This window comes from Marmota flaviventris, chromosome 2 (genome assembly GCF_047511675.1).
Source record: "Marmota flaviventris isolate mMarFla1 chromosome 2, mMarFla1.hap1, whole genome shotgun sequence".
NCBI lineage: Eukaryota > Metazoa > Chordata > Mammalia > Rodentia > Sciuridae > Marmota > Marmota flaviventris.
Window position 1 is genome coordinate 26451512 of NC_092499.1, and position 21808 is coordinate 26473319.

At 45.0% G+C, this 21808-nt stretch overlaps 1 protein-coding gene across 5 annotated transcripts; it reads right to left on the reverse strand.

The window, feature by feature from the left end:
* Positions 1-3697: 3697 nt before the first annotated feature.
* On the reverse strand, positions 3698-19822 carry Cipc (CLOCK interacting pacemaker). 5 transcript variants are annotated; one of them, XM_071607639.1, is made up of 6 exons: positions 19696-19822; positions 18669-18801; positions 17908-18142; positions 14200-14386; positions 10653-10822; positions 3698-7288 (listed from the first exon to the last, which is right to left on the reverse strand). In XM_071607639.1, the coding sequence occupies exons 4-6, from the start codon at positions 14333-14335 to the stop codon at positions 6395-6397; spliced, it is 1200 nt and encodes a 399-aa protein (XP_071463740.1). In that variant the 5' UTR covers positions 14336-14386; positions 17908-18142; positions 18669-18801; positions 19696-19822; the 3' UTR covers positions 3698-6394. The 5 variants fall into 5 exon arrangements, with proteins under 5 accessions (XP_071463740.1, XP_071463741.1, XP_071463742.1 ...); XM_071607640.1 differs by lacking the exon at positions 19696-19822 and adding an exon at positions 19611-19649; XM_071607641.1 differs by lacking the exon at positions 17908-18142.
* Positions 19823-21808: the final 1986 nt, after the last annotated feature.

Consider the following 21808-nt stretch of genomic DNA (forward strand, 5'->3'; position numbering starts at 1 on the left):
AAAGTGAGTCTTTAGGAAAATGAAAGGCACCTATTTTTACCAGCAGGCCGGCGAGGCGCTGGGACACCCGTGGCTCAGCCCGCCGGGCCTCGCGGGGCTGGCCGCGGCCGCGCCTGGCTTACCGCCTCGGTTTCCTGGCGGCTTCCACCCACGCGCTGCTCACTGCGCGCTCCACGGGCTTTTCTCGCCGTCTATCCCAGCTGCTGCGACTGGAAGCAGGAATCGTGCAGCCTGTTCTTTCAAGCAATTCTCTAAGTCTTGCATAACCATCCTTCATCAAGCACGTGCTCTGAGGAGGAGGAGGGGCTCCGAGGGAACAGCCACTGTCACACGTGGACCCCGGAACATCTCCCAGAAAGCCGGGAAGAGGCACCCTCCTGGCTCGACTCTCTTCAAGTTCACTGTGCCTGAGGTCTTGGTGGAAGAGAGACTTCATTATTTCAAGCGAACGACTGCAGAGGCCGAGTGCTCTCACTTGCATTCCATCACTGGAGGCTGCCCTGCTGCCAGAGCTTTTTTTTTTTTTTTTTTGTACTTGGGATTGAACCCAGGGGCGCTTTACCAATGAGCTGCATCACCAGCCCTTTTTACTTTCTTTATTTTGGGACAGGGTCTCATTAAGTTACTGAGGCTGGCCTTAAACTTGTGATCCTCTGGTCTCAGCCTCCTGAGTCACTGGAATTATAGGCGTGCGCCACTGCGCCCGGCTGTGCAGATCCATTTTAAAACACTTTTAAGACGGACTTTTGTGGGCTAGGGATGTGGCTCAGGCGGTAGTGCGCTCGCCTGGCATGCGTGCGGCCCAGGTTCGATCCTCAGCACCACATACAAACAAAGATGTTGTGTCCGCCAAAAAATAAATATTAAAATTCTCTCTCTCTTTCTCTTTAAAAAAAAAAAAACAAAAACAACGGACTTTTGTATCACATGATGACCTCAAGATGGCAACCATACAGCAAGGACTACTCCCCTCCTTTTTTTTTTTTTTAATATTTATTTTTTAGTTTTAGGTGGACACAATATCTTTATTTTACAATTATGAGGTGCTGAGAATCGAACCCAGTGCCTCATGTATGCTAGGCGAGCGCTGTACCACTGAGCCACAACCCCAGCCCCCCCCCCCCCCTTCCTCTTTTGATAAGGGAAACTGAGAAGATAAAGGCTGCAGGAGATGCATGGCATGGTTGCCTGTCTGGACCATTCTGCCTGCACTGCGTCACCAGCATACCCCGTGTCTGTCTTCCCATGTGGATGAAAGGTGACACTGGAGGCTGGGACCAGAATAAAGACCTCACAAAGAACCACCGCATCTGTTGTCTCTGACTACTGATGTGAAAATACCATTGTATCAACGCAAGGATCCTGACACAGGGAGAGGGGATAAAAAGCCAACGGATGCTCTCCAAAGATAAAACAGACACGTTCTTCATCACAGATGAAAGGACAGGACTATTCGCAGACCAGCAAAGGACATGTGGTGGCCTAAACCCACATTATTCTCCTTTAGGGCTTTATTAAAAAAAATTTATTTTGGTAGTACTCGGGTTGAACCCAAGGCCTCATAGACTAAGCTAAATCCTCAGTCCCCCCTTGTTTTTAAATTTTGAGACAGGGTCTTGCTAAGTTGCCCAGGCTGGGCTCCAAATTGTGATCCCCTGCCTCAGTCTCCCAACTATCTGGGCTTACAGGTGTGCAACACCATGTCTGGCTTGGGCTAATAAGAATTTTTTTGAGCGCAGTTTTTCACCTGGACATTAGAGAATTCATGTTCAAAAATTTTAAAAAAGGCAAAACCAGTGCAGACTGGCAAAATGCTTCTCCCAGAGTCACACATCACTGGGTAAAAATCTGGCAGAACACTGAACTAATTTTACCCAGGGCACCAGGAACTTCTTTTCTAAGTGCCCCAGGTTCTTTAAATTTTTAATATATTAATTTTGTGGCTCACCAGGAACACAGCTACGGCCCTAACAAAACATTAGCATTGAGAAGAGCCCCAGAGATAACTAGCTCTTTATTCAGCTGAGAGGGGGGACAGCTAGAAAGGCTAAGTGACCTAACCAAAGTCACTGGTTAATGAATTATAGATACAATATGTGAATGCCACTCTTCGGATGCCATTGCACAGGGCATCATCCACGGTGATAGCATCAAAGATGTGGCTTCAACAGACATGTTCACAAACAGGCAGCCCTAGACAGGCGTCTCCACACAAGTCACACTGGGAATGGGCACAGAATTGCAGGCTCAAGCAACAGGGGCCTCATAAGCCCTATGGCAGTTCGTTTTTGTCCTCTCTTGCTTCTCTGGATTTCACTTCTTAGGAATGATGGTTCTCCTTATTTCAAGAGGGACCTTCTCTAGTCATCTTTACCTTTTTTATTTTCTTTTTGTACTGGGAATTGAACCCAGGGGTGTTCTGCCACTGAGCTACAACCCCAGTCCTTTTTGAGATAGGGTCTTGCCAAGTTTTTGAGGCTGGCCTTGAACTTGTGATCCTACTGCCTCAGCTCCAGAGTTGGTGGGATGATGAGCTACCACGCCTGGCTTTACCCATTTTTATTCCAGTCATAAGTCACTTAAAACAATTCCATAAAACAGAAATAGTGCTATAAGACTTATAGGCTGTGACAACCCTCTGGGCCTTTGAATGATGATAAGCCTTTCTATTCCCAGTGTCTAAAAACCCCAGAAAGGGGCTCCCAACGGGCATAGGAAGCAGGGGGACACCATTTCTCCCTTGGAGAGCCTTTAGATGGGCCTCAACAGGGAACAGAGCCAAAGCGAGCAGGACGAAAGGAGGCCCTGAGATAACTTGCTAGTCTGCCTCTGCTGTGGAAAGAACGTCACCTGACATGGCTGTGGTTTATCCCAGAGTACAACTGGAGTAGTTTTGTCATTTTAAAGTTTTATTTGTGAAATGTCAGGTCAGATGGAAGAAATCACTGGATTGCCAAGGGGAACGAAGGGATGGGGACAGGAAAGACAGTAGAACGAATCAGACATAACTTTCCTATGTTCACAATAGGAATGCACCACAGTGATCCCCACATCATGTACTACCACAAGAATGAGGTCCTAATTAGAATAAGTTGTACTCCAAGTATGTATAATATGTCAAAATACACTCTACTTGCTGGCATGGTGGCGCACGCCTGTAATCCTAGCAAGTCAGGAGACCCAGACAGGAGGATCAGGAGTTCAAAGCAAGCCTCAGAACTTAGTGAAGGCCTAAGTAACCCAGTGAGACCCTATCTCTAATAAGATAAATAAAATAATAAAAAGGGCTGGGGATGTGGCTTGGTGGTTAAGCACCCCCGGGGTTCAATTCCTGGTACCCGCCTCCCACACACAAAATACACTCTATTCTCATGTATATCTAAAAAGAACAAATTTCAAAAAGAAAGAAAGGAAGAAATTGCTGGATTGGATTCTCCTCTCCCTCTTCCCAAACACTGCAGCATAAACCTCCAAGTCCTGGGGAGCAATAGGCCACTCACTTACCTTAAGACCACCTGCATTTCCTTTTAAGTTTACACTGGTGAAAGTCTGAACAATGAAATTTCCACATTCAAGGTCCAATCCCAATATTCTCAAATGGCATGAGTATCCATGTTTGACTTAACCCAATTCAAATATTTGCTCTAGATTTCACTCAGTATTTTTTAAGCAGTTATAAAGCAAAATGGCCTAATAGTTTCAAGTAAGTGACTTTTATTTTTCTCGGACATGTCACAGTCAATTTCTACATAACTTCATACTTTCTCAAAAGAATTCACATTTGGTAAATAAATTTCTACCCTACAGAATTCATAGCTGGAAAACCACTTCAATATATGCACGAGTTACTTTGCTGCTTAAAGAATTATAATAAAGAAGAAAAGACAGACAATACTATAATCAATAAAAAGCAATGTGTAATAAATTACAAATGTCATTAAACTCCATTCCCATAACCAATTCAATCAGAAACTTTTTCTAGAGGTGTTTCAATATTGCCAACAAAACCTGCCAGAGTTCTCTTAAGGGCTGGCCTGAGCTAATTGGCTTCTCACTTTTAGAAAACAGTAGCTGTGCTGCAGTACTTCATACCAAAGGGCATCATGCAGCACTAAGGCCATCAGTACTCACAGCCCGGTGTGACCCACGGAGGTCTTCTGGTTATCTCCAAGCTTCCTCCCTTGGCTGGTCTGGCTGCTGGCCTCAATGGATCTCTCCTTCCAAGACCTAGCTTCTCTACTTGGGTTCGTCTGCTTCCAGCTCAACTAGGGAAAGGACACCCATGCTAAGCGCCCAGAGACTGCCAGATCCAGCTGCAAGATCAGAGAGGACCTGGAGGTGGGGGCCACCTCTCCCTGCCACTCAGCAGTAAGGACTGATGAAGGCTTTCTTCCTTTTACCATGACAGGAAGGGAACTGCAAACCTTAGTCTAGGAAGAAGAGTCCAAGAGGTGTACAGCTCCACAGAGGGTTTTTCCAATGGAATACATTTGTTTCTCAGCAAGTGTTTTCAGATTTCTGACACTCAGTAAGACTCAGGACTGGAGCCCAGGCTGTTAGAATGCACCTGTCTCTATGGCTTTACTGCCAAACATATGCTGCCAAACAGGAAGCTTCCTAGCACGGTGCAGAGCAGAACGTCTACAGCACCACACAGACTCAGAGGAGGCAACCGACTGGGCCAAGAGGAAAATGTTACAAGGAGCCGAGTCTGCTCAGGGACACATTTGCTGTGGTTTTGGAAATTCTTTTAGAAAGCAAATGGCAGGTAATAGTTCTATGTTGATCAGATTTTACCAAGTTGCTTATTTATAAATCAGTCATGTCTAAATCGTGCATTTGGGACCACATTACTAGGCAACCTGAAGCCTTAGCATTTCTAAACTATGTCAAGTTATTATGACTCCCTGGTAAATACTACATGAACTTGTGGGCTTAGTACACCTCAAGGACATCTCCTTTGCAGAAAAAGTGAAACTGATCATAAGAACTTATTTAGGTAATTTGTTAATAATAAAATTTTCAAGAGGATAAAATTTTTAAATGAGGAGATGATCTTTGAAATTCCACTCCTTAGACATCCAGTTATTAATATGAGGCTGAAAAGAATGTGCATCATCTGGAATTTCCCACCCATTCTCCTTTTGACCACAAGTTCAAACAGCAGCCAGGGGTGAGCACGTGGCTTCATGAGTGAGTTTAGAAGGAAGAGTTCTTAAATAAGCTTGGGGACACAGGTGCAGGTAACAGCGAGATGTTGACCAACATCACGCCTCTGGCTTTGCTGCCAACGTTCTACACATAAAAGGGACACAGACTGCTCCATACTTGCTCATCACACCAGGAGACAGAGGGAACTTGAGACACAAAAAGCAAGGGGACAAGAATGCTTCCCAACTTTTTGTGGCCTCATTATCACAACCTCAGGAAGGTTTTATTAATTCAAAGTTTACAAGCAAAATCACTGCTTCCCTCTCCTACCGAAACAAAGAACAAACGGGGAAAAAGCCAATGAAGGAGGCAGCAGAGGGGTCACTTAGAGCACTCAGGAACCACTGAAGCTCCCCTTGAGCTTTTCAGATACAAAGCAGATTGCACTGTTTTAAGGAAGTGAGTAACCAGAATCATCCAGCTGCTGACCAAGAGATGCTGGCCTTGTCTATTTTCTTCAGTCTCTAAGTAAAACAAAAGCAAATTATCAACTACAATTCCAGATGGTACTGAACCTATTCCATACCTTAAGCATCTGAAGTGTTTTGCCCACTCGTTTAAGCGAAATCTGGCTTGTGATTAAAGTGTATGAGTCAAACTGTCCTACCCTTTCCCCTGACTTTCAAGTCTAAGAAAACAAAGCTTTACATGATTAACTGCTTGCACCAGATGCGGCCTGTGCCTCAAGCCTTTTCGGTCTCACCCAGCTGGCTTGATGCCTTGTGGGAGGCAAATACACCTCCTCTTATTTTTGTCTTCTCTGTGACTAAGACACTCAAGGGAGGATCTATGAAGCCATCCTTGTGTCGCCTACTCTCTGACTCGACAGGTGTCACTCTGCTCATGCATGTTATGGCACCCCTGATCTGGCAGCAAGTGGGATGGAGGGAGGTAACAGTGGAGTCCCACACAATCATCTCCCCTGCTCTGCCCCGTGATCCAGGTATGTGCTTGTAGGCTAAGGAAAGGGGACTAAAAGACACTTGGAATCGGAGGTCCTCAATGGCGCAGACATACATAACCTGTGCATGGACCACAGGTTCAAACAGCAGCCAGGGGAGAGCATGTGGCTTCATGAGTGAGTTTAGAAGGAAGAGTTCTTAAATAAGCTTGGGGACACAGGTGCAGGTAACAGCAAGAATTAAAAGAACCATTCAAATCTCTGGAAGATATGCTTCCTGGGCTATATGTCTGGGTGATCAGAGAATGTTTCTAGGTCACTGCCAGAATGACTGGACCCAGACGTCAGAGATGCCTGCAGCCTGGCCCAAGCCTGAGGAGCCCTGCTCTTGGTGGCCTCTATGAACAGCTGGGTTTGCTCTTTCAACTGATCTAGTTCCACCTGAGTTGCCTGGTTCTGACGAATCAACTCCTTGGTTTTCAAAGTGATTTCCAGCAAACCAGATTTGTGTAGGACTACCAGGGTGTTCTGAAAGCGCCTGTGTTTGCTCTGCTGCTGCTCTGAAAAGAGATCCGGGCTGCGGCAGAGGTGCTCTGCAGCCCACAGAGGTGAGCTGTAATGGGCTGACAGTGGCGAGAGGGGAGAGCTGCTCTCTAAGCCATGCAGAGTACTGTCTGAGGCACAGACAGGACTGGCGGGGGACGCGAAGGTCAGGCTGGGAGCTTTAGCCACGTGGCTGCTGGACACTGGTTGAAGAGTCTGTGGACTTCCACCTGCCACCAGGGAGGGCACACCCTGCAGGGCCGAGTCTTCAGCGAGTTTGGCACTGGCTGGGGCCGGAGCGGAGGGACTGGACGGGGCCGCGCCGGTCTTGGACGGCTCGCTGGAAGACAAGCCAGGCCCCAGTCTCTCGGTACAGATTTTCTTCTGTATTCCACTTGCTCCTCTTTCTTCTGGGCTGAGGGAAAGGCCCCTTTTGCCAGGGTGTGGGGCTATTTTGGTATAAGAATTCAGAATGGGCAAGTAGTTTCTGGAGTCTGATTTTTTCTCACTGGCGTGACTTGGGCTGACTGGCGATGGCACAGGTGGGTGAAGGACAAAGAGCTGTGGCTGTGCCGAGATCACTTCAAAGGAGGGCTGGACGGTCCACGATTGGAGGTGGGATGAGCTGCTGCCCTGCAAGCAAAGGAAGAGAGCAGCTTATTGGGGACAGAGGCGCACGGCTCCTCAGAGGGGAATGGGACACTCAGATGGCCTGTGCACCCCTCACGCGGCTGGGAAAGGGGCTTGGATATCCACTTGTGTCTGACAGAACACCTTTAAAAACTTTTCCTAAGGGAAAACTTGAGGAAATATCTATTTTTCTTCCACTCAGAAAAAGAAATTGTAGGTCAGTGAAGTAGCTGAGACAATAAAAATATGGATATCCAATTTCCTCACGAATGTTAAAATGTGCTCATCTCAAGACTAAATGTGACTTTACACCACAGTCTTCATTTAGGTCTGCCTGGAACCTCCTATATTCGGAAATAACTTTGGTCACATGTGTTGTGATCTATTAGACATCTCTGGTCCGTTTAAAAAGCCACTTAAACCATAACAGTTACTACGTGCTGGTGGCTACAACAGGCTGGCACTGTGAGCAATGTTTTAAATGTGTCACCTCCTTTAATCCCCACGATAACCCCATCAGTTACCACTTCCCTTCATAAATAGAAAACTGAGGCTTAGAAAGTTGATATAACTTGCTTAGTCACCAAGCTACGAAGTGATGCAGAGGATTCCTCCTCTTTCTAACTCTAAGACCCATCTTAACCAAAGGCTGACTTACCTTTATTATATTACTCTTCAATTGTACATTTATTTTTAATTAAAGTACTGATTCAGATGAAAACTAACAGAGAAGGACATGACTACTTGTCTCTGATATTTGAAAGCCAATCTAGCTCCAATCTGGTCCAAAGATCCCAGTACAGATGAAGCTCAGCGGGTGAGCCTTGGAGGTTCCCAGCTTTAGTGGGTTATGTGGTGGAATCTGATTTATCTGGAGCCATTATGGACCACCTTTCCAGCATTCTGCACACATTTCTGCCTCCTGCATGTTGGACAGGAACTTTAGCCCAACTACAACTCCTTTTCAGTACAAAGGATGAGACCATCTGTACAGCACATTCTGGAGCCCTCTTGGTATTCAGATATGTCTGGGTTGTATGAAAGCAAGAAATGGAGCCCTGGAAACCAGTTTTCTGACTGAGGACATCTAAAACCCAGGGTCTTCTGAAAGGTCATCCTAATTCAGCTTAGTTGGAGTCAAAACTCGAGGCTGTCCCCCAAATATCCCCTGCACTGCTTTTCCAAGATAAGTTTCGTGGACTGTTCTTCCTCAAGTTGCTGTTAATTTCCTCTAATTACTGCTTTTACAAACTGTCTTATTCAGATTGAAGACACCTAAGGGAACACAGAACAAAAGTTTAGACTTGGACAGGACTTCAGAATCATTTCCCATTAAGCCTTCATGTTCGAGATGAAGAAACAGAAGTCCATGGTGCCTAACCTTGTGCAGGATCATACTGTTTCCTGGCAGAAATGGAATCACCCTCAAAAGAAAAATTCCTAAAATCAAGTAGCAATAGTTAAAATATTACACAACAGGGAGCTGGAGTTGTAGCTCAGTGGCAGAGACACTTGCCTAGCACATGTGAGGCCCTGGGTTCAATCCTCAGTACCACATAAAAATAAATAAATAAAATAAAGATATTGTGTCCATCTACAACTAAAGAAAAAAATTTTAAAAAATATTACACAATATACAGAGATTTTTAAATCATATTATTATTTTTGGAATGTGCTGGATTCTAAAGTGTTTAGAAACAAAAACTAAACAAAACTCCTAGACTCTCCAGGAGGCCAGCTTGTCCCTAAGCCGCCCATCTCCTGATAGAGCCCAGCAGCCTTGCCAGCAGGTCTCTTTGTCTGAAGAATGTGGCTCTGCTGGAAAAGCCTACTTACTCCTGGAGCTACCAGCCCAGCCTGCGACAAAGAAGGCTTAACAACACAGCCACACAAGGAGTGACCAGGAGCCAGAGTGAGCGGCAGGGAAGAAATGAGTGAGGAGAAAGCACTGGGCAGCCTTGGTGGGGTCGGGACAATCTCGGGTGGGCTCCACTTTCTTCCTGTCTTTATTTTCTTTTCCTTTCAATAAGAGATTCCAGCTGAGACGTGGTTTACCAAGCAAAATTCCTTTTCAGAACACCCTGGTCTACCTTGTTTATGTTCCTCAGAAATAACCAGGTAACAGTTAAGACACTAAGGCTTCCTGACATGCCACAGACATGTTCTTCTAACCTCTGACACAGATGGAAAGATCAAGCTAAAGCCGGATTTTGAACTTCATGATCTTTAAATAGACTCATCAATGCCCCCATGCAAGAGCTGTGAGATATTTCAGAGTAAGAAGGGTAAGGTTAATTGTCCTTTAGTTTACACCAATCTTTTCCATTCCTTGAATTTTTCTACTCTAACTTATGCAAATTTATACGATTGAATTCTCAGTTTCAAATACTGGAGCTTAAGTTAGATTTTCATCTGATTCTTTTCTTTCAGATTTAGACAATAATCACATAATATGCATAGTTTTGCAAAAAATCCCAAAACTGAACTTTTCATCTCCACAAAAAGCTACGTGGATCATTGGTAGAGCCGTTATCAAACTGAACAGCTGCCAGGTCACTGATGCCATGGCTTTGATCTGATCACTAAGAAAATGCTCAAAATGTGACATGAGAGACAGGGAATCGCCTCTTTACTAAAACAAATAACGTGTCTTACATATCTAAATTCCCAGCACAAATCCAACTTTGTTTTTACCCTAGACTCTGCCACATGTTAGAATGTACCAGTGAGGTGATGACATTTTGGCTTGGTTCCTTTGTGTATGACTAAAGCACTTAAGAACCCTATGGATAAACTACAAACAAATAAAGTCGGGAACAGTGGCACAAGCCTGTAATCTCAGTTACTGGGGAGGCTGAGGCAAGAGGATTGCCAACCTGGACAATTTAGCAAGATTTTGCCTCAAAATAAAATGAAAAGGTCTGGGGGTGCAGCACAGTGATAGAGCACTTATTTATCTTATTTATTTGTTTTGCATGTGTGAAGCCCTGGGTTCCATCCCCAGTACTGAAAATAAATAAATAATAAAAACCAAAAACACCTCATTTTTTTGAGTCTGTCTCAAAAATGAGACTATACATCATGACTCTTGTACATTTTATTTTTTCAGTGCTAGGGATCAAATCCAGGGCTTGGGCATGCTAAGCAAGTGCTCTACCACGGAGCTACATCACCAGCCTCCTGTGCTCCTTTTTAAAACAGTGTCAGCAATTGAAAGGTAACAAACTCTACCCAGGACAGAAAAGTACAGCTTGGAATGGTTCTAGTGCCTCTTCTGAACTCTCCTTGGCAGAGAAGGAGAGTTTGTACACAGGAAGCTCAGAAACTTTCATCTGCAAAGATTTTAGGCCACATCCATCCTCCTTACCTGTTTGACCAGAACGTTCTTCATGACGACCATGGGGGACAGTGTAGGGAAGGCATTGCTGGCAGCTTTGGAGCTCTGCCGTGGCCTGTCTTCTCCGCTCCAGCCTAAGGCGCTCAGCATGTCCTCGGACTCCATCTGCTCTGCGGAGCTCAGACATTCTGAGCTCCCATCTGGTGGGCAGAAGCATGGTTAGTTCATGCAGGCTCTAAGCTAGGGCTCTTAACCCAGCTCCTGAGATATAGGAACCCCTGAAATTAAAAGGAACATCTGGGACAGGCGTTTTTGTCCACTTTTCTGGGGTCTTTAGTTTTCATTGGATTTTCCATGGCCTCCATAATTATCCCTCCCAAAAAAGTTCAGAACTGTTCTTAACTCCCTTCCTTCTTCTCTTAAAGGCAAAAATCTGTGTCAGTTAGAGTTCATGTGAAAGTAATCATCGGGTCTACAGAGAAATGAGTTGAAGGTTTCAAAGTTAGTTCATAGCTTTGAAGAACCTGATGCTGAGAAGTGAGCATCCATAATTTTTGAGAAGTATCACTGAGATTCTGAGTCTGCCCCTGTTGATGAATGTCCTTCTAATCATAATCTTTGCCATGCTGCAGAAAATGCAGTTGTTGACAGCTGTTAAAATCTGTTAATCTCTAATTTATATCCATGCTGGAACTGAAATAGCTTCTTCCTGAATTTTCTAATTATAAAATTCTGGATTAGTCTGTCAAAGCCAAAGTTTAAATGTTTCTCTTCTCTGTTGTTCCTTCACCCTGTTAAGCACCTCCTTTACTGGCTGAACTTACCAGGAATCCTTCACAATAAGTGAAAGCAGGATGCTCTACAAGCCAAAGAGAATACAGGTCCCTATGTAATGCCATACAAAAAGGATGTACTTAAATATCTGCTGGCGTAAACCAAAAGACTGTTTTTTTCTGCTACTGAGGAGTCTGGGATTCTGTGAATTGCTCATTAAGAATCTTAGAATAGGGCTGGGGATGTGGCTCAAGCGGTAGCATGCTCGCCTGGCATGCGTGCGGCCCAGGTTCGATCCTCAGCACCACATACAAACAAAGATGTTGTGTCCGCCGAAAACTAAAAAAAATAAATAAATATTTAAAAAAAAAAAAAAAATCTTAGAATAGCTGTGGCTCAGTGATGGAGTGCCCCTGAGTTCAAACCCTAGTACCTACCCTTCCCCCCCAAATAAGAATCTCAGAATATTGATAAGGCAAGACTGGAGTGTAAATGGATAAATAAATGCAACTGTCAACAACTGCATTTTCTGCAGCATGGCAAAGACTGTGATTAGAAGGACATTCATCAACAGGGGCACGACTCAGACTCTCCAGTGATACTTCTCAAAAATTATGGGTATCTGGGTCCTACCCTTGATCCAACTGAACTGATTTACCTTGTTCCTAGGTAAGTTTATTTTGAAGTAATCCAAATGTGCTCTAGTTACCAACTATTAAGCCATACAATGTGTACACCCCACACCTGGACCTTGCTTCTCAATGCTGTTCTGCACATGAAGCACAAAAGCAGGGGCTCTTGGAGAAACAGCTGATTCTAAGACTTTGGCAGGGAAGGGACAAGATGAGCCTGGACAGCTTATTGTCCTAGAAAGCTAGGAGGTGCTCAAACACTAATGGGAATGTCAAAAACACACAAGGGCTACCCAGATGGGTCTCCCACTGACCAAATATGGGACAATGTATTAGAAATAATGATATTAGGGCTGGGGTTGTGGCCCAGCAGTGGCTGGAGGCATTCACTGGGGCTATGTGGGGGGACATAATGAGTTCGATTATTTTTAATACCATTCTATGTCTGAATAATATAGGACTTCTTTAAAGAACTGGCTTCATGAAGTTGAAGTTTTTGGAAAAAGTACCATATAGTCAATAGCACTGGGAACTACAGATAATAAAACTGTGGATAATGTTTATTCTTTGACTTTTCTAAGTTTCTAAGCTTCTCAATGAGTACGAATTACCTTCATGACAAGGAAACCAGACAAAAAAGCAAACATGATGTTAAAAGAAAACGGGGAAAGTTTCCCAAACCTGTCTGATTATATGACAGATACTTATTTTAAAAACCCCACATTCCAAGGCCTTCCCCAGTCCCTCGGAATCAGCATCTCCAGAAGAGGGTCTGAGGATCAGTGTTTTAATGATGGCTGCAGGCGAGCCTGACAACGAGGCAAGACTCTGAAACAGTGCTATGAACCCTGGACTGCCTTATCCCTGGGCAGCAACCAATTCTTCTTACTCTAATCCCTTGGTCAGTTTCTGCTCCTCTATGAGTAATGGTCTATTTATACTTTGGCTTCTCATTCAGCATGACTACGAGGTGAGAACACATCAATCTCAAGACGGGAAAGTTCTAGTTTTCCTAACAGTTGCATTTCTCACTATACATGAGTAAATCAACAAAACTGATCAATTTGTCTCTGTGAACTTGGGTGACATAAATCTTCCCCTAGAGGAGGTTTCACTCTCAGGATGCTGATTCAGCCCCAATACTCTGGCATCAATCCTTGGCATCCCCTGAGCCAAAAATGTTGATATCAATTCAACATTTGAGGGTAGTTCAAGCCACTCCCTCAGGCGTGGAAATGAAAAGAAGCCTCAGCAAAAATTAAGAGATTCATAGGGGACGCAGCTAGCCCTTTCGGGTAAGCTATTAAAGAAAACTGTTCCACTTTCTGGTCTAATAGCCTGAAGGTAGTATTGGGCAGGTAACTCTAGACCAAATACCAAATGACAGATATGAAGAAGGAAAGATTGTTGGGAGGAGTGGGCTTTTTAAGCATAGTAAAATAACTTTCTTAGCAAAAAAATTATCTTAACAAATTGTAGTCATGCACCACATAGTGATGCTTTGGTCAATTACAGACCTATATGTGGTGCAGCCTGGGTGTATAGTAGGCTACCCCATCTAGGTTTGTGTAAGTATACTCTGTGGTATTCACACAATGATGAAATCACCTAAGGACGGGTTTCCCAGGACATATCCCCCTCGTAACATGATGCCTGACAGTACAACTTTTAAACTGGCAGATTTCAAATTTGTTACACAGTGATAACTTGACGTAGTATTTTTTTTCCCCTGAAATGTATCTGTTCCTATGAAAAAGGAGCTAACCCCCATGGAATTATGAGCATTCAAGTATTTTTTTTTCCAGTAACCATTTGCAATACTTGGAAATGTAAGATTTAAAGTTGAGTCTTTAGCTGGGGATGTAGCTCAGAGGCACAGTGCTTCCCAGCGTGTATGAGGCCCTGGGTTCCTTCCTTAGCACTGCAAAACATAAATAAAGTTGAAAGCCTAAATTGAAGAAAAGATGTCAAATCATTCTTTCAGAACTAATCCCACAGTTACTTTGACTGTTACTCTGCCATATGGAATCAGAATGACCATTTTGTGAGAACAGATAGTCATTATCCTTTGTGTTAAAGCTTCTCATTCTTATCACACAAATGAGTTTTAGGGAGAAAATTTTTCAGGCACATCATTCATTATCATGTAGAAAGGATAAGATATTTTTAACCTGAAAATCCAGAGTCCTTATCTGACTCTGCAGCCACCACGCCAAGTTGACGAGTCCCTTTTTTCATCTCTGTTCCTCTGCCTAGCTTGGCCGAGAGTCTTCTGGGGCTCTCTCTGGATGGGATTTTCCTCTCCATGTTTTATTAGGCTGGAAGCGAGTTCCTGGTACTCTTTTCATCTGGATCGCCCTATGAAAAACAGTTACATAAGAAGTCAATGCCCAGAGAGCTGAAATAGGTAATCCAAATGGTGCATGAAGTTAAGAGTCAAGAACACAGTCCTTGCCCACGTAGGCCATATCTTCTCAGTGGACAAAAGCTTCGAGTTTACTAAACAGAATGGTTTCCATCCAAAAAGAGATCCACAGTCCTCCTGCTGCTGTGTAACTACATTACAAATTCAAAGCACACAAACAACATTCTGTGGAAGCTTTGTGACTGCTAACAAAGGCACATTTGATTAGGCTTTTGGAATGGGTACCCAAATCAAGTCACTCTCCTCCTCCCTGAGAAGAGGTAACATCAGCCAGCGGGCTTGTTGTCCTAGTGTGCACCTGCAGGCTCCTGACCTACTGCCATGGCCCAGAGTGTAGTTTCTCACCGATAATTCTCAGTTCTTTGGATAAAGAACTGAACAGAGTAAAAACAGTTTATATATGCATGCTACTTTGGGGCTAAAAAGTGTTTTTTAGGGGTGTAGTATAACTCAGTGGTAAAGTGCTTACCTACCATGAATAAGGCCGAGTTCAATCCCTAGTATCACAAAAATAAACAATCAACAATCCCCAGCACCACAAATAAACAACAACAACAACAAAAAATCACTTTTATATACAAATAATATCATACATAATAAAGTGCTTATATAATACAAAGGTACATAACATGTATTACTATTAATGTTATTTTACTTGAGCTTCATAATGTCTACATCAGTTGTGATCCCATTTTACAAAGAAGGAAGCTGACATTGAGATAAGTTACAGTCAGTCATTTAAAAATATCTACCAAGTGCTCATGTAGAACCAGGAATTGTACTAGGACTGGAGATACAAAGTGGATAGGACAGACATGCTTACTTTCTTCTTGGACTTGTGATCTAGAAAGAGAGGAAGACATTAATCAAGGACTCCGGCAAGTAATGACTACTTTGATAAGAGAAATGAAGGGTCAGGACTAGTAGTCTGGGGGACTAAGGAAGTGCCAGGTAGCTGGGATGGAAGGCTGAGTTAACCAAGCAAAAGGGGACAGGTGGGGCGTGCTGGTGTGTTCTGGGCAAAAGTCCTAAGGGAACAAGCAGCTTGGCCTACTCAGAGCTAAATGGCAGCAAGATCACAGGGAGAAGTGACTGGACTGGGGATTGAGCCCAGGATTGCTCTACACTGAACAACACCTCCTGCCTTTATTTATTTATTTTAAGACAGGGTCTCACTAATTTGACTGACACTAGGGAGTTGTGGGGACAGAAAGGAAGGGTCTGGGAATCCATGTTGCAAAGGCTGGATGTTAACTTAACAGCAGCGGAAAATCACTGAAGTATTTCAACCAGAAGAGTAATGTGATCAGATCTGTGCTTTCAAAAGCATTTTCGATGAGGACTGAGACTAAAGTAGAGAGAGAGAGAGACAGGCAGAGTGGCATGAGATCATTTGGATGCTATCGTGACAGTCCAGGAACATTACAGAGGTGGTCCTGGAGGAGACGAGAAGGGAAACAGGCTGACCTGCTGGGACTCGGTTATATATGGGGTGGGGAGTACCATTTTCTAAGCTAGGAAGCCCCAAAAAAGCACAGCAGGGAGCTGGGTGGAGTGGGCAGGTGTGGCGAGGCTAGTTCAGTTTTGGTCGTCTAGAGACTGAAGCGAGTAGAGATGGTGTGTAGGAAGAAGTCACATGTAAGACTAAAGCTCAGGGAAGAAACCCAAGCTTGCCTCAGTGACATACAGCTAGTCTGCAGAGTATCCGGACTTGGGCTAACAGTGTAAGAATGAGACCAATCAGCCCTACAAAGGGTCAGCAGAACGGAGAACGTTCAACAGTTAGCAAATATTTGAGTTACGGCAGAATGGGAGCTGTAAGGCTGGAATGTTAAGTGCACAAAGGACACCACAGGAATAAAACAGAAAAAACCTGGGATAATAATGAATCTGGTAGGTGTGAGCAAGGCCTGGCGATGTTTCCATTCGAAGTCTATTCACCACTCCATCCCATAGGACTAGTGGAGAGAAGCTTGAGTCCCAAACAGCACTGTGCCTGGAACACTGCGAAGGGCCACGCCTGCACACTTCTGCTGATACAAGATCTAGCAAGGAACACCAGAGGAAGGGCTCACAGTGAAGTTAAATAAGACAAGAGCAACCCTCTGGCTCATACTTTTACACTCAGTTGATGTGGGCTGAAGGGAACACAAACTGGTTTGAAAACAATTTCAAGTAAAAGTTATTTTGCCTCATACCTAACTCATTTAAGGGGACTGGCTTCCTCATTCAATTCATGTCAAATCAAGACTCTTTCAGAGGTCACACGCTTAATCCTATGTGCATAAAAGATGAACAATGGCCCTGTCACATCTTGCAGAGCACTAGGCAAAAGCAATGTCGATTTGACAGCTATGAGGTTTGACAGCATGGACAACCCAGTGTAAAAAGCAGACTAAAATGTAAAATTGTATCTCTAATTAAATCAGGATCCTTTTGTATAAAACCCAACAAGTGTGCACAGTGTAATTTTCCTTAAATAATACTGCCCAAAAATGAATAAAAGCCTTCTTCAAAATGGACATAGATGTAGCATGTGGATGGGTCTTCAGACTGACGTGGGTCTCACCAGGCCGCTGATCCAGCTTAGGAAGGTAGCTCATGTTAGTGGCAACTAATTAAGAACCTGACAAAATTTCACATTATCTTACTAAACAGGAATTATTTTACAGGTATTTTAGAGAAAGCATCCCAATTTAGTCTTCTACAGTTCTCAAGACAAGACACTGGAAGAGGTCTTGCCACCGTATTGTCAAAGCATGACTAATGGAGCCACAGAAAACACACAGGGATTTATTCTGACTCATTGAGAATTTGCAGGATAATATTGATTGTAGAATCAAAATCCTGAAATACTGACAAACACGTCAAAGTGTATTAAAATTTTAGGTCCTGGGGAGTTGGTGGCAGTTGGAAAGAATGTATAATTGACTTCAAAGCATCAATGAGCCATGAACATCAGACCCAGGTGTACACAGCACCCCATGAAGTCCTGGACTGGGGAGCGGAGTGACAGGGTTTCCTACCACCACTTCTCAAACTGGGGGTCATTAAAATCTCAAAGCCTGAAAACCTCAGTAAGTTGCCAGATTTTTTTTCTCCTGCATATTATTTTAACGTTAGATGCTCACAAGCTGAGGAGGAGTTGAAACTGGATTACTGAACTCGCCCTGGCTCTCCTCTCTCTGCTTCCAGGTGCAGCCTGGGAAACGGCTGTACAAACATCTCAGACCCCAGGTACTTACTCTGCATTAGAAGTGTTAATTTAAGCTAATTTAAGTAGACCCTAATTGGGCGTTTTATGGATGTATATGTAACACATTGTCCAAAAGGTTCCCACAGAAAACAGTACATGCTAAAATTCACATTGGAAAGTTAATCAATAAATACATGAATTTATATAAATAGACATAAAATTCTAGCAAGTGCTGACTTATATTTTTGTACTTCTTACATTAGAGTCTAATTATTTGTCTCTTCGACCAAGGGTTGTTTTTTCATCTTTGCAACCACAGCCTCCAACAATGAGCATGTGAGATGTTCAAGAGAATAATAAATTCCAACCAGTCTCTGTCCTGCTGAGTCTCTGACAGTCCGAGCAGCTTTGCTGTCAGTGAAATCCTGGAAGGGCAATACTCTGCATTTCCAAACACCGTGGTCACCTCCAGATCTAACCTCCATGTCTGGTCCTATGCAGGAAACAGATATCTAATGTACTCTTTATTCTCAGGTGAAACCTCAGGGACAAACCCACCAACCAAATTAAAAGTTGGTATAATCCAGAATATCTATAGAGATTCGAGTTTATGATACAAAGGAGACCCAAGAGGTACAAAGAAAGGGTCTGACATGCAGCCCTGTCTCTCTCCTTTTATAGATACTTGGCAACATTCCTGAGAGCTCACGTTGCTTTTAAAATGTGTCACGTGTACAACATGCGTGCAGAGAGGTGTAAGGTGAAAGCCCAAGCAGAAGCTTAAATACAATAAAGTGATAAGGCCATACAAAATAAAGAACTTACAGCCACAAAACTATGAGTAATCTCAGAATTATAAATATGTTACTAGGTTTTCCCTGGAATCGTGTTCTTCTAGTCTGCATATTCAGATACACCATTCTGGGAGAATGTCTGTATATTTTAATGAGGGGAAAACTCCCATCTTCCTGAATCTCTAAAATTCATCTTCCCCTTTACATTCATTCCCATTCTCCAACCTGGCTGCAAATTCATGCCAAAGATCCTGAAATCCGATTCCATAAAATTTTCCTGTGTTTGAAACCAGGTGTGGCATTCTCCATCTTCACCTTTCAAAGGGATCAGCTTAGCCAACTTCCTTTTAATCCTCTCCTGCAAAAAGAGTTCACACTAACAGCGCCCACCTATCCATTTGCACCAGCCCACACTGCATCTGTGCCAGACAGCATGTGTACCCTCCAGGCATCCACCAGCCTGCCAGCTCAGCAGGGCAGACTGGGCAGACCCTAGGACGGTGCTGTGACTGGCATACCACCAGTCTCCCAGGACAAACGCCCAGGCAATGCGTACTGCCAGCGCCTGGGTAATAACAAGGAGCCTGGCTTTGGCCTGGGCCGGGACCAGAATTACCCTCAGCCCACTCACTAACCACCAACTCCTTACTTGGCACTGCTGCTTTCTTCCCCACACCCCTACCCCTGGCATCACGCCTAGCAAGCTGGCTACTCAAGAGAAATAACCAACAAAACGGGGGACAGCAGGGCGTCAGAGAGGTCAGCACACCTGCGTCCCGGACCCAGAGCGCAGCTCCTAACTAGGGGTCCAGGACCCTCACCCTGTTAGCTGCTCTCGCGCCCACTCACCTGCCCATTCCCGGGCCTTCTGCTCACAACCCAAGTCTGCCAGGCTCCCTGCCAGCGCTGGCCCCCAGGGGCAGACCCGGGCCACCTGCCCTAACGAACTCACTCCACTTGTTCTTGCACAAGCCCCCTCCCCACGAACGGCCCCCTCCCAGCCCGCGAGTCTCTTTCCCACGCAGGCCGGCCGCTCCCGGGAAAACCAACTTAATGGGGGCAAGGGTGGTGCGTCCCTCTGCTCCCGACATTCGGGCCTCCGTCCCCCGAAGGTCCCGGTTCTCCCTCCTGACTACCCGCTTTTCTTCCTCATTCCCTTACTCCCACCTGCTTTCCCGGCGCTCCGCGCCCAAACCCTCGCGGGGCGCGCCATCCCTGACCCCTCCCCCGGGCCGAGCCCTCCCTTTCTCACCTAGGGCCAGGGTCGCTGCTCCACGACCGGCCCGGCGCGTCAAGTGGCGCATGCGCGAGACCGGCCCCACGGCTCCATGACAACCCCGTCTTCTCCGGGTCTCCAGCTATTACCCCGGCCTCCCGCCCATTTCTCCTCCCCCCGCCTCCGCGACGGCTGTCGCCAGCCATGTGACCCGGCTCGGAGGACTCGGCACCATAGAGATAGCGCGCTGTTCTCCTAGAGGGGCCCTTGGAGATGCACTTTCCCTGCCTCCGCCGGAAGGGACATCGCTTAGAGGCCCGTGCTCTCTACGGCGGGCGGGCGTTTCTATGGTTGGTTGCTGAGGCCCCGCCGCCATTTTGTAGGGGGCCTGGCGCTCTGGGCTGTGTGGGCAGGCCTTGGGGCGGGGTTTCGAGGGGCAGGGGTTGGCCGGCCTGAAACCCGTATGGCACCAGGTGTCATTCGTCTCGTGTATGCGGTGCCGACGCCGTTGGGGGTGGGGACCAGGACAGGCCCTGCCGCGCGGGCGGCGTGGGAGGGAGCAAAGGAGGACGGGCTCCGGTCCCATTTTTTGCCCTGTCGCTGCTTTGCTGGCCTTCCCGACAGCCATGCTGCAGTGAATATTTTAGTTGGATGATTTCACGTCCTTTGATGTGCCACTGCCCAAGAGGGTGGGTTTTCTATGGCTGCAGTTCCTCCTGCCAGCCTTTGGCGAAGTTTCCCCGGGAGCCGCTGAAGAAGAAAAGGGCGTCGGCATCGAAGATGTGTTCAGTGGATCAGTCAGGGTCACTCCCTCAAGAAAGAATTTCTTCGCAAAAAAAGAGAAAAAAAAGATTGCTGAAGGTCGGGCCGGTCCTGGAACGGCGCTGTCCAAAACTAGTCACCGCGAAGAGCTATGTAATTAAGTGAGCCGAGCTTTTTGCCTAGCCCGCGCTAGGCCCTGAGTTTCATTCCCCAGTACCGCCCCCAAAATAAGTAAAATTAAATGAGAAAATTCAATTTCAGTCGCAAGAGTAGCATTTAAAGAACTGACTAGCCACATAGAGCTAATGCCTACTTTATTGGTCAGTGACTGTTTGCATTCCCAGCATTTCAGGAAGTTGTATTGGACAGCACTGATCTAGGTGACTGTGGGGAGTTGTCCTGCATTGGTAATCCAAGCTTTTTAAAGCGCCATCAGGTCATAGTTAATCTCTTTAGTCCTCTAGATACAGATAATGCTAATGTATTATTTGGTATGAGTGTACTTATTAACATAAGCTCTGTCAACAAATAACAGTTGAATGCCTACATAAGGTTTGTTTTGAGGATGGAATGAAAACAAGGATTTGGCTGCAAAAAAAAAAAAATCAGCAAGGGGCTTGGGAATGTGGCTCAAGTGGTAGCGCGCTCGCCTGGCATGCACGGGGCGCTGGGTTCGATCCTCGGCACCACATAAAAATAATGAAATATAGATGTTGTATCCCTGAAAACTAAAAAAGAAATATTAAAAAAAAATCAGCAAATTTTGTAAAAAAAAAAAAAAAAAAGATGAATTTCATGTAGTTTGATCAAACTGAGGTGAAGCAGGGGAAAGTTGAAACACAAGAGCTCCTGAATTTACTGATGCCGAGAATAAAATCTACTCTCTGACCTGCAAGCTGACCAAAAACCTAGGACTTGACACTGACAGAGATTCTGATTAGGACAACCCAGCTAAATCTACATATGTATATCACCTGGCATTTGTTTCTATGAATTGCAGATGCTTCTGTGGGACTGCAGGAGAAGCAATTTAGCTGCCTCACCCAAGTTAGATCAAACTCCATAAAATTTAGTTTTCCTTTTCATTTCATTCACTTCTTTTTTTTCCTGAACCAGGGATTGAATGAACCTAGGGCCGCTTAACCACTGAGCCACATCCCCAGCCCTTTTTTGTTTTAAGGCAAGGTCTCACTAAATGCCAAGGGCCTCCTAAATTGCTGAGCTTGTTTGACCTTGCAATCCTCTCCCTTCATCCTCTGGAACCCGGGGATTATGGGCTACCACACCTAGCTCTAGCTCGTTCACTTCTTTCTGGTGCAAGGTGGGCAGGCAGCTGAATCCCACCAGCCAGGATCCAGGCAGATTCTCTGTTGTGACTGCCGGTAAC